The sequence below is a fragment of the Salmo trutta genome, chromosome 2, assembly GCF_901001165.1.
Source record: "Salmo trutta chromosome 2, fSalTru1.1, whole genome shotgun sequence".
NCBI classification, from domain to species: Eukaryota; Metazoa; Chordata; class Actinopteri; order Salmoniformes; family Salmonidae; genus Salmo; species Salmo trutta.
Window position 1 is genome coordinate 71656775 of NC_042958.1, and position 15459 is coordinate 71672233.

The following is a 15459-nucleotide window of genomic DNA, read 5'->3' on the forward strand; positions in this document are numbered from 1 at the left end:
ACTTTGTTGTCCTTAAGCCATTTTGCCACAACTTTGAAAGTATGCTTAGGGTCATTGTCCATTTGGAAGACCCATTTGCGACCAAGCTTTAAATTCCTGACTGATGTCTTGAGATGTTGCTTCAATATATCCACATAATTTTCCTTACCTCATGATGCCATCTATTTTGTGAAGTGCACCAGTCCCTCGTGCAGCAAAGCACCCCCACAACATGATGCTGCCACCCCATGCTTCACAGTTGGGATGATGTTCTTCGGCTTGCAAGCATCCCCCTTTTTCCTCCAAACATAACGATGGTCATTATGGCCAAACAGTTCTATTTTTGTTTCATCAGACCAGAGGACATTTCTCCAAAAAGTACGACCTTTGTCCCTATGTGCAGTTGCAAACCGTAGTCTGGCTTTTTTATGGTGGTTTTGGTGCAGTGGCTTCTTCCTTGCTGATCGGCCTTTCAGGTTATGTCGATATAGGACTTGTTTTACTGTGGATATAGATACTTTTGTACCTGTTTCCTCCAGCATCTTCAAAGGTCCTTTGCTGTTGTTCTGGGATTGATTTGCACTTTTCGCACCAAAGTACGTTCATCTCTAGGAGACAGAACGTGTCTCCTTCCTGAGCGGTATGACAGCCGCGTGGTCCCATGGTATTTATACTTGCGTACTATTGTTTGTACAGATGAACGTGGGGCCTTCAGGCGTTTGGAAATTGCTCCCAAGGATGAACCAGACTTGTGGAGGTCTACAATTTTTTTTCTGACTGATTTATTTTATTTTTCCATGATGTCAAGCAAAGAGGCACTGAGTTTGAAGGTAGGCCTTGAAATACATCCACAGGTACACCTCCAATTAACTAAAATGATGTCAGCTAGCCTATCAGAAGCTTCTAAAGTCATGACATCATTTTCTGGAATGTTCTAAGCTGTTTAAAGGCACAGTCAACTTAGTGTATGTAAACTTCTGACCAACTGGAATTGTGATACAGTGAAATATAAGTGAAATAATCTGTCTGTAAACAATTGTTGGAAAAATGACTTGTGTCATGCACAAAGTAGATGTCCTAACCGTCTTGCCAAAACTATAGTTTGTTAACAAGAAATTTGTGGAGTGGTTGAAAAATGAGTTTTAGTGACTCCAACCTAAGTGAATGTAAACTTCGACTTCAACTGTGTATATATATATATATATATATATATATATATATATATATATATATATATATATATATATATATATATATATATATATATATATATACTACCGTTCAAAAATTTGGGGTCACTCAGAAATGTCCTTGTTTTTTGAAAGAAAAGCAATTTTTTTGTCAATTAAAATAACATCAAATTGATCAGAAATAGAGTGTAGAGATTGTCAATGTTGTAAATGACTATTGTAGCTGGAAATGGCAGATTTTTTATGGACTATCTACATCGGCGTATGAGGCCCGTTATCAGCAACCATCAATCCTGTGTTCCAATGGCACGTTGTGTTAGCTAATTCAAGTTTATCATTTTTAAAGGCTAACTGATCATTAGAAAACCCTTTTGCAATTATATTAGCACAGCTGAAAACTTTTGTCCTGATTAAAGAAGCAATAAAACTGGCCTTATTTAGACTAGTTGATTATCTGGAGCATCAGCATTTGTGGGTTCGATTACAGGCTCAAAATGGCTAGAAACAAAAACATTTCTTCTGAAACTTGTCAGTCTATTCTTGTTTTGAGAAATTAAGGCTATTCCATACGAGAAATTGCCAATAAACCGAACACCTCGTACAATGCTGTGTACTACTCCCTTCACAGAACAGCACAAGCAGGCTCTAACCAGAATAGAAAGAGGAGTGGGAGACGCCGGTGCACAACTGCGTAAGAGGACAAGTACATTAGAGTGTCTAGTTTGAAAAACAGATGCCTCACAAGTCCTCAACTGGCAGCTTCATTAAGTAGTACCTGCAAAACACCAGTCTCAACATCAACAGTGTAGAGGCGACTCCGGGATGCTGGCCTTCTAGGCAGAGTTCCTCTGTCCAGTGTCTGTGTTCTTTTGCCCATCTCAATCTTATCGTTTTATTGGCCAGTCTGAGATATGGCTTTTTCTTTGCAACTCCGCCTAGAAGGCCAGCATCCCGGAGTCGCCTCTTCAATGGCGACGTTGAGACTGGTGTTTTGCGGGTACTATTTACACACAATACCCCGTAATGACAAAGTGAAAACAGATTTTAAGAAATGTTTGCAAATGTATAAAAAAAAACTGAAATACTTTATTTACATAAGTATTCATACCCTTTGCTATGAGACTTGAAATTGAGCTCATGTGCATCCTGTTTCCATTGATCATGCTTGACATGCTTCTACAACTTGATTGCAATCCACCTGTGGTAAATTCAATTGATTGGACATGATTTGGAAAGGCCCTACTGCTGACAATGTATGTCAGAGCAAAAACCAAGCCCTGAGGTCCAAGGAATTGTCCGTAGCGCTCTGAGACAGGATTATGTTGAGGCACAGATCTTGGGAAGGGTACCAAAAACATTTCTGCAGCATTGAAGGTCCCCAACTTCACAGTGGCTTCCATCATTCTTAAATGGAAGAAATTTGGAACCACCAAGACTCTTGCAAAAGCAATCGGGAGAGAAGGGCCTTCGTCAGGGAGGTGACCAAGAACCCGATGGACACTCTGACAGAGCTTTAGAGTTCCTATGTGGAGATGGGAGAACCTTCCAGAAGGACAACCATCTCTGCAGCATGACCAATCAGGCCTTTATGGTAGAGCTGCCCGATGGAAGCCACTCCTCAGTAAAATGCACATGACATTCATCTTGGAGTTTGCCAAAAGGCACCTAAAGGACTCTCAGACCATGAGAAACAAGATTACCTGTATCTGGTCTTATGAAACCAAGATTAAACTCTTTGGCCTGAATGCCAAGCGTCACATCTGGAGGAAACCTGGCACCGTCCCTACGGTTAAGCATGGTGGTGGCAGCATCATGCTGTGGGGAAGTTTTTCAGTGGCAGGGACTGGGAGACTAGTCAGGATCGAGGGAAATATGAATGGGGCAATGTACAGAGAGATCCTTGATGATAACCTGCTCCAGAGCGCTAAGGAGCTCAGACTGGGGCGAAGGTTCATACAGCCAAGACAACGCAGGAGTGGCTTCGGGACAAATCTCTGAATGTTCTTGAGTGGCCAAGCCAGAGCCTGGACTTGAACCCGCTCGAGCATCTCTGGAGAGACCTGAAAATAGCTGTGAGGCAACGCTCCTCATCCAACCTGACAGAGCTTCAGAGGATCTGCAGAGAGGAATGGGAGAAACTCCCCAAATACAGGTGCTCCAAGCTTGTAGCATCATACCCAAAAAGACTCAAGGCTGTAATCGCTGCCAAAGGTGCTTCAACAAAGTACTGAGTGAAGATTCTGAATACTTCTGTAAATGTGATATTTCAGTTTTTTTTTTATTATACATTTGCAAAAATTTCTAAACCTGTTTTTGCTTAGTGATTATGGGTTATTGTGTGTAGATTGATGAGGAAAAAAACGATTTAATACATTTTTGAATAAGGCTGTAACGTAACTGAATGTGGAAAAAGTCAAGGGGTCTGAATACTTTCCAAATGGACTGTATCTACCAATCCCAGGCATTTTCCAAGTTTGAGACACTGAAAATCAAGACAACCTAGAGCCAAACTAGAACACTGGGCAGCTAAACCAAAGTTGTTTTTCTGTCTAAGCTAAAAAAAAAAATATTGCTTTCACATTGTAATTTGCTAAATGAAGTACTGCAAATGTCTCTTCAATATCACTGTTCATGTCACAACGTCCACAGAAGGTGGAGCCTCTCCCCGGTCGGGAGACCCTCGGCGGTCGTCGTCGCCGGCCTACTAGCTGCCACCGATCCATGTTTCAGTGTCTGTTGGTTATGTCTGTTTTAGTTTGCACCTGTTCCTTGTTTGTCATTAGTGGGGGGGTATTTAGTTTGTCTGTTTCGTTTGGGATTCGTGCGGGATTGTTTCGTGTTCCGTTTATTGTAGTGGGCAGGATTTATGTATGTATTAGATTACGCAACGTATTTGGATAGGCATTAGGGTTGCCGGGCTGCACCCCATCTATTTGGAGCTTGGAGCTATTCTCCTTCCTTTTGTTGGCTGTGCACCCTGCCTTGTCACTGTATTTCCTCTTGGCTGTATTAAACATTTGTTCAACGGACCTGTCTCCTGGGCCTGACTTACCCCTTTCCTGCTATCTTGGAGAACGTGACAGTTCACCACTTACTCCCATTTTAACAGGGTGTAATTCGCTCAATATTGGGAGATTAGACCAAGTTTACAATACCAGAAAGCTTAAATTCTCCTATTTTTTATCAGTAGCATAAGGAAGGGGGTGTTGTGATTAAAAAAATATTTTCCACTCTTCTCACCTGTATACCATTTGGATCAGCCCAGATGTCTTTGTCACCAAGGTTCATTGGCACCTTGATTATCACAGTAACATTGAAGCCTCTTCCATAATTTTCAACCTGAGAAAGAAGGGGATATTTTAACTTATGCTATACATTTCAGACATATTAAGTAAATGACACATAAATACTGTATATTAGTATATTATCCTTACCTCAAAGGATTGTTTCACATGTTTCTGCAAATCATTTTTCCCAGCAGTGAAATTAACATAACTGGTTGAATCCTCATTTCTAAATAAATGGGGAGGAAGATTTAGTGGAGACAAATATTCCAAACAGCTAGGCTAGATTAAGCCTGAGTCGTACACTACCGGTCAAATGTTTTAGAACACCTACTCATTCAAGGGCTTTACTTTATTTTTACTATTTTCTACGTTGTCGAATAATAGTGAAGACATCAAAACTATGAAATAACACATATGGAATCATGTAGTAACCAAAAAAGTGTTAAACGAATCGAAATATAATTTATATTTCAGATTCTTCAAATGGCCACCCTTTGCCTTGATGACAGCTTGATGTCTTTCCCACCGTAATGTATTTTCCTGATAATGGAACATTCGCTCATTTAGTTATATATAAAAAAGTTTAACTTGGCAAGTAATTTAAGAACAAATTCTTATTTACAATGACGGCCTACAACGGCCAAACCCAGACGATGCTGGGCCAATTGTGCGCCTCCCTATGGGACTCCCAATCACGGCCGTTTGTGATAGAGCCTGGATTCAAACCAGGGTGTCTGTAATGACACCTCAAGCACTGAGATGCAGTGCCTTAGACTGCTGCGCCACTTGGGAGCACATAGCCTACTGCCATGTGCGCATCGCTCCGCTTATAATGTGAAGAAATAGTCTAATAGTTTCTCAACATTTTAAGCTAAAGGGGTCTGATCTTTTGCGTCAGCCACATTGCGTAAAAACGTTTTTTTTTATGCTAGTGCTTGTATTAATTTGTGATCTATTGCATCCCAAGACTGTCTCAGACTATGTTTGGAATATGTGACCCGATTCAGGAAACTAGGCATATGTCGCAAGTTACAACTTCCCAGAAGAGCCATTTGAACGTAAAAAATATTTTATTTATCAAAATGCGTTTTTTGGCAGAATTGCCTTCTCGAACATATGAACTTTCATGTGCCTTAATAGCAATATTGTATGCCATCTGTAAATACGAATACAATTGTTAAATTATGAGCCTTGTTGGTTAAGCCACAGAAAAAGTCAGCAACCTTCCTACTAGCCATGATTGGCTGGGATAATGAGTGGGCTGGACATGCTGATAGAGGAGTTCGGGTTGGTCTGCCATATAGAAGGCTTCTGTCTATTTGAGCTGGTCAGTCTGTGTTGGTAATCCTGTCGAATGCAACTTTTTTTAATGTATTGTGTAGTGGAGCTGCATAAGTGTTGCTCTCCACTTTCTGGAGGATCAAGTTTTGAAATCAGTGGAATTAGAGTATGATAGCTAAAGAGATGGAGAAAACACCTGTGTCCGGATTACATCTTCAAACTAAGGGCAACCATGTCATGGAATTAGCGACAGGGAGACGCGTTCATCATGCATGATGATGTATACAGGTAAGATAGTCTAGCGTTAGCTAGCTACATTTTCAGATATTAAACGTTTCTAATTTTGACAGAAAGTGGTTTTTTTCAAGCTAAATTGTACTGTTAGCTAGCTAACTAATGTTAGCTGGCTGGCTCCCTAGCTGACGTTATTATTCGTATCTTAGAGCCGTTTGCTTTTCTAGTTAGAGCCTAATGTTAGCTAGCTAACATTGAACCTGGTTGGTTAGACCCCAGCATATTCCCAGCACATAGTCATGACATGATTTGGCACTGTGTTCATTGTTGTTTAACTAGCTAACGTTAGCTGGCTGGCTCGTTAGCTAACGTTATGTGACATGTGTGATCTTCCACTTTGTTTACCTAACTAGGTTCATTGTTTATCTAGCTAGCTAGCTACATGTCTTAAGCTAAAGTGTACAACACCCGTTGAATTTGGCCATTGTCAGTAAACGTAGACAAAAAAGCGTAATGAAAATGTTGCCAGCAGAGCTGGTTAGGCTGTTTTCATGTTATCCAGAGGTAAACAAAGTGTGCACTTTGAACGCTCCGACAGAGAAACGAGATGGGTGGGGCTAAAGCTTAAGAGGGTGTGAACGATGCTGAATGGGTGTAGACAAAGAAGATCTCTTCACTAGATACCAAAACATTCAAAGGCCAGTTTCTCTAAAGTGAGTTTACAAGTTTATCAACTTTCAAAGCAGAATTACTTTCCCATTGTTCCTCAAAAATGCAGTGTATGATATACCATTTTGTAGCTCGGAGTCTCTGCTTTTATCCAGTGTAAAACACTTTTGTAAAAAACAATGTAAAATGTTGCTACATAAGACCGAATCCAGGTGGTGAGTCACATATTTATTTATCTCACAGAATAGAATGTCAACTTTTGTTCTATGCAGAATAGTAGATTGACATAGGCTAGTGCTTTTGCTGTTCGTTAGGCCTACTCATCTTGTTGGCAGACGAAATGCAAATGTGGACAGTTTTTCCAATATCTTCAATTTGCACCTTGGAATTGGATAAGGACGCACACAGTTGCGTCCCCGATGAGTCTGTCTTCACTTGCAGCCTGTGAGAAAGACCCGATCACATGACGGAGAGCCATGTGAGTGAGAGGTGCTTCGTAGTACGCAGCACTCAGGGAGAAGGGCACAATGCAGCACACCGGGCCAAGGGCACAACAGCCACTGGCCTCAAAAGGCAAGTTTTTTTTTAGGGTGCATTACGGCCCCACAAAGGGGATGCCACCGGGGAATTTGAGGCGTTATCAAGTGCTTGTCAAATTGTGAATGAGAGACTGATGAAGTGTAGAGTCCACACAAAAAACAAAGAAGGATCTCATGCCTTTCAAGCAACTTTTTTCAAATCATCATTGGAGTCGCATCATGCAGCCTTACAATGTATTAAAAATCAAAACATATAGCTCAACGTTTGTAGAACAACTAAAGATACATTAAGAACTTTAATTAAGGATATAGTATTACCTATTTCTTTGCTACTGCTCAACACAGGATAGCGGCATGTGTCTCAAATTGTTTGGAGAAAATATCCTTTCTATTTTATTCAGCTTTTCTCAATTGTATTCTTCATACTATAAAATAATGTCAAATAATGCCACGGAATTCTAAGCAAATTCTGTCCGCTGAATGATGTAGTGAAGCCCACAGCCATTTGGCATAACCAGATCAGGACCTAACATCAGGACAACTCAGAGTACGCTTGTGGCGAAATCCTGCATGGATTTGTTCATCTGAAGTAGACTACATTTTCTTCATATTATGTTTCTTTAGACCTTTCTAAAGTAAATAATGCATTTATTGTGAAGGTGTAGGCTGTATTACATGAATTAATTAGACTTTTTCAAACGTAGATGTTCCAAAGGTCTGCGTCAGCGGCTTGTAGGCTATGTCTGAAAGTCAAGGAGATGCTAAATGTGTTTATGTTATTTAACTGTCAATTACCGTGAAACTGACAGTTATTTGCTTGACAATCACAGGCGGCTAAAAATCATGACCGCCACAGCCCTAAGTCTGATGAAACCAAGATCGAACTCTTTGGCTTGAATGCCAAGCGTCACGTCTGGAGGAAACCTGGCAACATCCCTACAATGAAGCATGGTGGTAGCAGCATCATGCTGTGGGGATGTTTTTCAGCAGCAGGGACTGGGAGACTAGTCAGGATCGAGGGAAAGATGAACAGAGCAAAGTACAGAGATCCTTGATGAAAACCTGCTCCAGAGCGCTCAGGACCTCAGACTGGGGCGAAGGTTCACCTTCCAACAGGACAACGACCCTAAGCACACAGCCAAGATAATGCAGGAGTGGCTTCGGGACAAGTCTCTGAATCTCCTTGAGTGGCCCAGCCAGAGCCCAGACTTCAACCTATATTTTTACCAGTGGAGGCTGCTGAATGGAGGACGGCTCATAATAATGGCTGGAATGGAGTGATTGGAATAGCATTAAACACATAGAAACCATGTGTTTGATACCATTCCACTCATTCTGCTCCAGCCATTATCACGAGCCTGTCCTCACCAATTAAGTTGCCACCAATCTTCTTTGATTTATACAGTTTATTGACTGTATCCATCTCGTTTATAATTCCCAAAATTAAAGCTAGACAGTCAGGCAATATTGGAAATTCCAAAAACGATGGATAGAGGACTATCTTTTGCAAATTTTGACAGTGAGGACATATAACACATTTTCAGTGCGACCCTCCGGACCATGTGCAGCCCCCAGGGCAAACTGGGTTTTACACACCTGGGTTAGAGATGTACGTGATCCAACTGCAAAATGTTGTGTTTTAAAAAAATGTACACAATTAATGTCTGAGGGACATAAAAGGCCCTATATTTGTAGAACGAGCTAGACCCACATATAGGAAAATATGGTATGAAAAATAAATAGCACATACCTTTTAATCACAACAAAAATGCTGTATTTCACACCAATCTCTTTCACTTTGAAAAGTTCACTCTCTCTTGAGTGTGTATTTCCACTAAACAGGATGAGACAGGGTAATGCAGTTACTACAAGTATTGCTAGACAAAACATCATAAGACATGATAACTTTATCTGAGTGTGTACCGCACATACCTTGAGGCATTTGCAGTGAATGCCATCATTTGGCCATATTGAGTCTTTGTATCAATCCCATAGGAAATTACTAAGAGAGCCTGAGATGAAGGGAAGGAGAATACAATGTTTATTTAAAATATTACTTTAGACTCCTGTAGAAGCCCAGCAAAAAAAGTATGTCTTACGGACATTAGGCGACATTCCCATAAATTCCCTTTTAGGGTTTCAGTGAGACGTTATCCCACTGACGTTCTGAGAACGTTCTATGGACTTTAAAACATTACATTATCATTGGGACCATAAAGGGATGTTCAGTACAGATGTTTGGTCACAGTATAACGTTATAAAAAGGTATTTTGGTGATGACTACTTTACAAATAGGTTCCTATTTGTTTCTGAAAGGACGTTATCCTTGGGGCATTCAATGTCAATGATCAAAAGGAGACGTTTCAGGCAGGTCCTGGCCCTCAAACAATAATTAGTCGTTAGGAATTTCCCAGAATGTCACAAAATGGAGAAAAGGATGTTGTGGCATGGTCCTGTGGATGTGTTGTCTATTTCCCAGTTTGTTCTGGGGATGTCCCCAAGGACGATTTTAGGACATTCTTAAAACGTTCTGTCATGGTCCCCTGTTTTTTTTTGTCTAATACCTGGTTTGTTCCGGAGACGTCCCCAACGATGGTTAAATGATGCTCTTAGAATGCACTGTCATGGTTCCCTGGAGGTTTTTGTCTAGTTCATGGCTTGTTCTGGGGACTAGAACAAGCCTAAAGATGTTTTTAGTATGTTCCCAAGACATGCATTTTTTCCTGTCATTAGGACGTTGTTTGATGGTCCCAAAGGAATGTTCTCTGGGGGACCTTTGTCTAGATCCCTGTAGGGTACAGTACCAGTACGTCACTGAGGACTATGTCAGGACTTTGTTTTTTTACATTCTCAGGACATACATTTTACTAATCATTATGACTTTGTGTGATGGTCCCAAGGGAACGTTCTCTGGGGGACCTTTGTCTAGTTCCCATTTGAGATTTGAACTCACAACTTTGGAATATATTTTGAATATACTGATCTTTCTGCTGCACCACAAGGTCTGTAGCATTCTCAGAAGTCCCCTATACATTTATTGTCTATAACACATCTCTGCACTTAGCAACAGAGTGCCATTGGCACTGGTATTTCAGTTATCAGTTAATCTGACTATTCTCTTATCGATTTGATTGACCTATTTCTGCAATTTGTGGCTTTTCTGTATAGTTGTCTAATGTTAGTGGGGCATATTACTCTGTTTTAATGTAACTCCTGAATCACTATGATAAATGAAATAGTTTTTCTTGAGTGTATTTTTAACAAAGCTTAATTTACTTAGAAGTGCAAACTGTAGCGATACAGGTGGAGTCAGGCATTGACACAGACATGGTGGCATAGCAGAACAATCGGAATGCGGTGAACCAAGAGGTTGTGAGTTAAAATCCCAGGTGAGGACATGTTGAGTAATACTTACTGTATAAATGAACATGTACAATGTATTCATGTATGTCAAAGTGTGTCAAATATGTTGAAAACACTGTATGTCAAAAGCACTGTTTGTGTGTAGGTGTCCCTAAACTTACCAACAGACAAAGAGCTGTGAATAGATCAGTAGTTCACCAATCAGGGCCTTGATGGGCTCGGCAACAGTAACTAGGGGTGATGTGTAATGAAACAAGTGTGTGAATCCCCAGGTAGGTAGGTATAACGTTTTTTGGGGGGGTCTATCAGGCGATGTCCTGATGACTGATACACTGAATGTCCTGAACGTCCTAAAATCATCCTGACCTGACCTTCAATGACATCCCAGGAACAAGGAGGGAACTAGACAAAAGTCTCCTAGAGAACATTCCTTTGTGACCATCACACAATGTCCCGATGACAGGAAAAAATGATATCTTGAGAATGTCCTAAAAACGTATTTAGGGACATCCCCAGAACAAGCCGGGAACTAGACAAAACCTACACAGGACCATGACACAATGTCTACAGAACATCCTAAAATTGTCCTTGGGGACGGCACCGGAACAAACCGGGTACTAGACAAAATCTCCACAGGACCATGACACAATTTCCTGACATCTTTTGGTAACCATTTCCTGACTTTCTGTGGACGTCCTAATTACTTTTTTTAGTTGTTGCAGGGAATACAGATAGCTTCTACAGTTCAATAGGATGTTTTATGTAGTAAGTAATAGGGATGTTATTACAATACAGTCTCGTATTACTGTTATTGTAATGATGAACATATGTTGTAAGTGAGACAGACCTTAGAATTGCTTTTGAAGATTGGCTTGTCAATGGTGCAGTCACTTTGTCCCCCCATTACATTTCCCACACTGTCTGATGAGTTACACTCCACTCTTCCCTGGAGAGCAATGATAGGACAATGACAATTTATGTCAACTTCAGGCAATAGTTCACTGAAATTACCAATGAAACACTGGAAATGTACATACCGGACCTACAGAAATGACTAAACTATCACTTAAACAATATAAATCCTTCCTGCCCCTCAAACACTGAGTCTATAGCTACTCACTCCTTCTCCCTCCTTGTATGTACTCTTACCTGGAGTATGGTGAACTTCCTGAATGAAAGTCCTGCAGGGTATGTGAGAATAATGTGGCTGTTGTAAGAGTTCTCTTCCCTGCTCTCGACTGACACTGTCACATTTATCACCTCATCTATGCCAACCCTCACCTCTGAAGACCTGAGAGAAGTGAGAAAGAGAGAGCAAAAGTAATAAAGAAATGATTCTCATTGTCATTACATCATGCTTGTTTTCCTCAACCTTTGACTATCATTGACATCATCATCCTATCCATCTTCATCATCATTTTCATCTTCATCCATTTTACTCGTCAGCCGCTGTAAGGCTCTAATCGACATTCTAATCATCATCCTTCTTAAAAAAAAGTTTTAATGTTACCTAGTAGAAAAACAGAAAGGCTCTGAGTCAATGCTAGTGATCTTACCTAGTGAAATTAAAATCCACTTTCAGGTTGTCAATGCAGTTGTTATCAGCGCCACAGTTGATCTCAAAACCTAACTGTGGGATGAAGAAAGATGTTCACTAAGTTCACTTAACACGTTACCTTCTTCACAATGACTAGGATATAGATTTATCTTTACCCCCCCTCCACACACACACACACACACACACACACACACACACACACACACTCAAATGCCTTTTTTAAGGGATTTCAAATCAACTTTGACACAGCTTTTATTGTCAAAAGTTAAGAGAAGAAACATACAGGATGATATGTGGTAGTCGGAGACTGCGGGGAAAGGCTAGAGCTGAGGCCACCAGGAGATGTTGGCAACCCTTCAAATGTGAAGTCAAGCTCATTGGACAGTTCATTGAGGGAGTCCTCTGGGCAAGCCTATAAAAAATAGAATCTTCAGAGACATTTTTCATCATTCAAACTCCTCTAAAAAGAGGTTTACTGTGATATTGTTAACATTGACATGTAAAGGCTCTATAGCTGTATCCTTTAGAGTGTATAGTAATGACAGAGGGGAGAAACCAATGAGCATACACTTTTGACGTTGTCGACATGTGACAGCCATAAAGCCCAGACTTAAAGCTGATTCAATTTGATGTGTACTCCACATAATAGGTGCAGTAAGTCATTCCAAAGTTTCAGCTGCTAGTCTCTCGTTGGATCCCGAAAAATACATTTGACTGCTTAGAGCACTAAAACTCTGCCTGAAAAACGCACATCATTCAACTTTTATGATGACAATAACGCCCTTGTTTGCTGTATACTTTGGAAGAATTGGAATTAGGACAAGGCAGTTGGTGAACTTCATTAAATATCTCTGGAGGTGTTGGCAGAATGTTTTAAACGTTTACAGTGACTTTTGCTGTATCTGACAGTTTCTGAAAGAAAAAAAACAATTGCAAGCATATCATTTGAATTCAATAATGTTTTGCATTAACTTTTCCCCCAACCTAAATATGCTGCACTGCCCGTGAATTTTGAAACATTGTCTAGTCTACTCAAAAACATTTTTTAACTACAGTGGTAGACTACACACTTAAAATCAAAATTCTACTGTATTTTATAAACCATGCTCCCTTTTCAGATGCATAGAACAAAATACTTGAAATAATAGGCTATCTAATAGGCCCAATTAAATGTGAGATGTGCTTGGTAATTTGTTGTAGGCTAAAGCTTCTTCGGCATATGAACCTATCATGGACAGAAAAGGTGGCCAGGAATTTATTCTGCAATGGTTTTGAAACTATATATATCATGTTTTATGTTTATAAATTAAATATTGTTTACTTGAGACATTTGAAATGACAGTAGACTATTCAGACGTATACACAGTAGCCTAAAAAAAAAGTACATGGAAAAGGTGAACCGTCTGTTCTGCCATTAAACTGTGCTCTGGATAGTTTATCTCGTTACTACTGTAAAGCGGGTCCAATTCAATGAGAGATGGGACGTTGTAGGCCTATAGGCTACTTAGCGAGTATGAAACCATAACCGTCAAAATTCAGTTTCCTAGTTTTCCCGGTTCTGACTATTCTGCCCGCTCTGACCCCAAGCCTGCCTGCCGTCCTGTACCTGCCTGACTCTGACCTGATTACGAACCTCTGCCTGCCCTGACCCCGAACCTGACTGCCGCCCTGTACCTGCCTGACTCTGACCTGATCACGAATCCCTGTCTGTCCTCGACCTGTCCTTTGCCTTCCCTTTGCCTGCCCCGTGTTTACAATAAATAATCTGAGAACTGTACTATCCGCCTCCTGTGTCTGCATCTGAGTCGTGGCAGTCACCAAGTGCCTTCAGAAAGTATTCACACCATTTGACTTTTTGTTGTTACAACCTGAATTTGAAATGAATTAGATTTAGATTTGTTTTGTCACTGGCCTGGCCAAAATATAAAAGTGGAGTTCTTTTTTTCCAATCTTTTTTTTTTACAAATTCCTAAAAAATGAAAAGCTGAAATATCTTGAGTCAATAAGTAAAAAAATAAAACTTATGTCAAGCCTAAATAAGTTCAGGGGTAAAATGTGCTTAACAAGTCACATAATAAGTTGCATGGACGCACTCTCTGTACCCCACACATAAAATGATCTGTAAGGTCCCTCAGTCGAGCAGTGAATTTCAAGCACAGATTCAACCACAAAGACCAGGGAGCTTTTCCAATGCCTCGCAAAGAAGGTCTCCTATTGGAGGATGAATAAAACAAAGCAGACATTGAATATCCCTTTGAAAATTGTGAAGTTATTAATTAAATTCTGGATGGTGTATCAATCCACCTAGTCACTAAAAAGATTCAGGCGTCCTTCCTAACTTAGTTGCCGTAGAGTAAGGAAACCACTCAGGGATTTCACCATGAGGCCAATGGTGACTTTAAAACAGTTACGGAGTTTAATGACTGTGATAGGAGAAAACTAAGGATGAGTCAACAACATTGTAGTTACTCTCCTCATGGCCCACTAGATATCATCAGAATGAGATAAAATAGATAATCTGTAGATTTTCTTGCCTATGCATTTATTTCTGATTCGGAGCCAAGCTCAAATAATGACAAATTAAAATACTTTACTGACTAAGTTCACTCACCTGAATGCCAGATTCGAGTTGTTGGTATACCAAGTTTATGAGCGCTGTGTTGTTGGGCATGACGTTATACTAATACTGGCCATTTGCGTCATTGATAACTTTTTGGCAAACCCAAATGGAGGGCTAAGTTTCAAACCTACCTCAGTAAAGAAGTTATGAGAGGAGCATAGCTCTTGAAGTCTTAATGTAATAGTTTTCGTTTCCTCCCGTATCTTTGGACTGATATAAGCACGATAGTTTGGAGCTTGGCGGGTCACATCCAGAGTTAAAGTATAGTTAATCTTTGCTTGAAGATCTGGAGCAAAAGAGATTGCATTTAATGAAAAGGATAAGCTACTCGCATGCATATGTACTATGCCTTCGGAAAGTATTCAGGCCACTTTACTTTTTCCACATTTTTATGTTACAGCCTTATTCTAAAATGGATTAAATAAAACATGTTCCTCAGCAATCTACAAACAATACCCCATAATGACAAAGAAAAAACAGGTTTTCAGAATGTTTAGCAAATGTATTAAAAATAAAAAACAAATACCATATTTACATAAGTATTCAGACCCTTTGCTATGAGACTCGAAATTGAGCTCAGGTGCATTCTGTTTCCATTGATCATCCTTGAGATATTTCTACAACTTGATTGGAGTCCACCTGTAGTAAATAAAATTGATTGGACATGATTTAGAAAGAAACACACCTGTCTATATAAGGTCCCACAGTTTACTGTGCATGTCAGAGCAAAAACCAAGCC

The 15459-nt window shown here is 40.1% G+C and overlaps 1 protein-coding gene across 1 annotated transcript in view; it reads right to left on the minus strand.

Annotated features, from left to right (window-relative positions):
- LOC115162554 (integrin alpha-M) overlaps positions 1 to 15459 on the minus strand; it is a 62605-nt gene that overhangs the window by 15278 nt on the left and 31868 nt on the right. The window contains exons 17-25 of the mRNA XM_029713983.1: positions 14852 to 15006; positions 12384 to 12512; positions 12099 to 12172; positions 11692 to 11833; positions 11390 to 11488; positions 9112 to 9191; positions 8930 to 9013; positions 4604 to 4682; positions 4410 to 4508 (exon numbers count right to left, since the gene is read on the minus strand). Of these exons, the coding sequence (XP_029569843.1) occupies positions 4410 to 4508; positions 4604 to 4682; positions 8930 to 9013; positions 9112 to 9191; positions 11390 to 11488; positions 11692 to 11833; positions 12099 to 12172; positions 12384 to 12512; positions 14852 to 15006 (941 nt within the window). The remainder of the gene's footprint in view (positions 1 to 4409; positions 4509 to 4603; positions 4683 to 8929; positions 9014 to 9111; positions 9192 to 11389; positions 11489 to 11691; positions 11834 to 12098; positions 12173 to 12383; positions 12513 to 14851; positions 15007 to 15459) is intronic.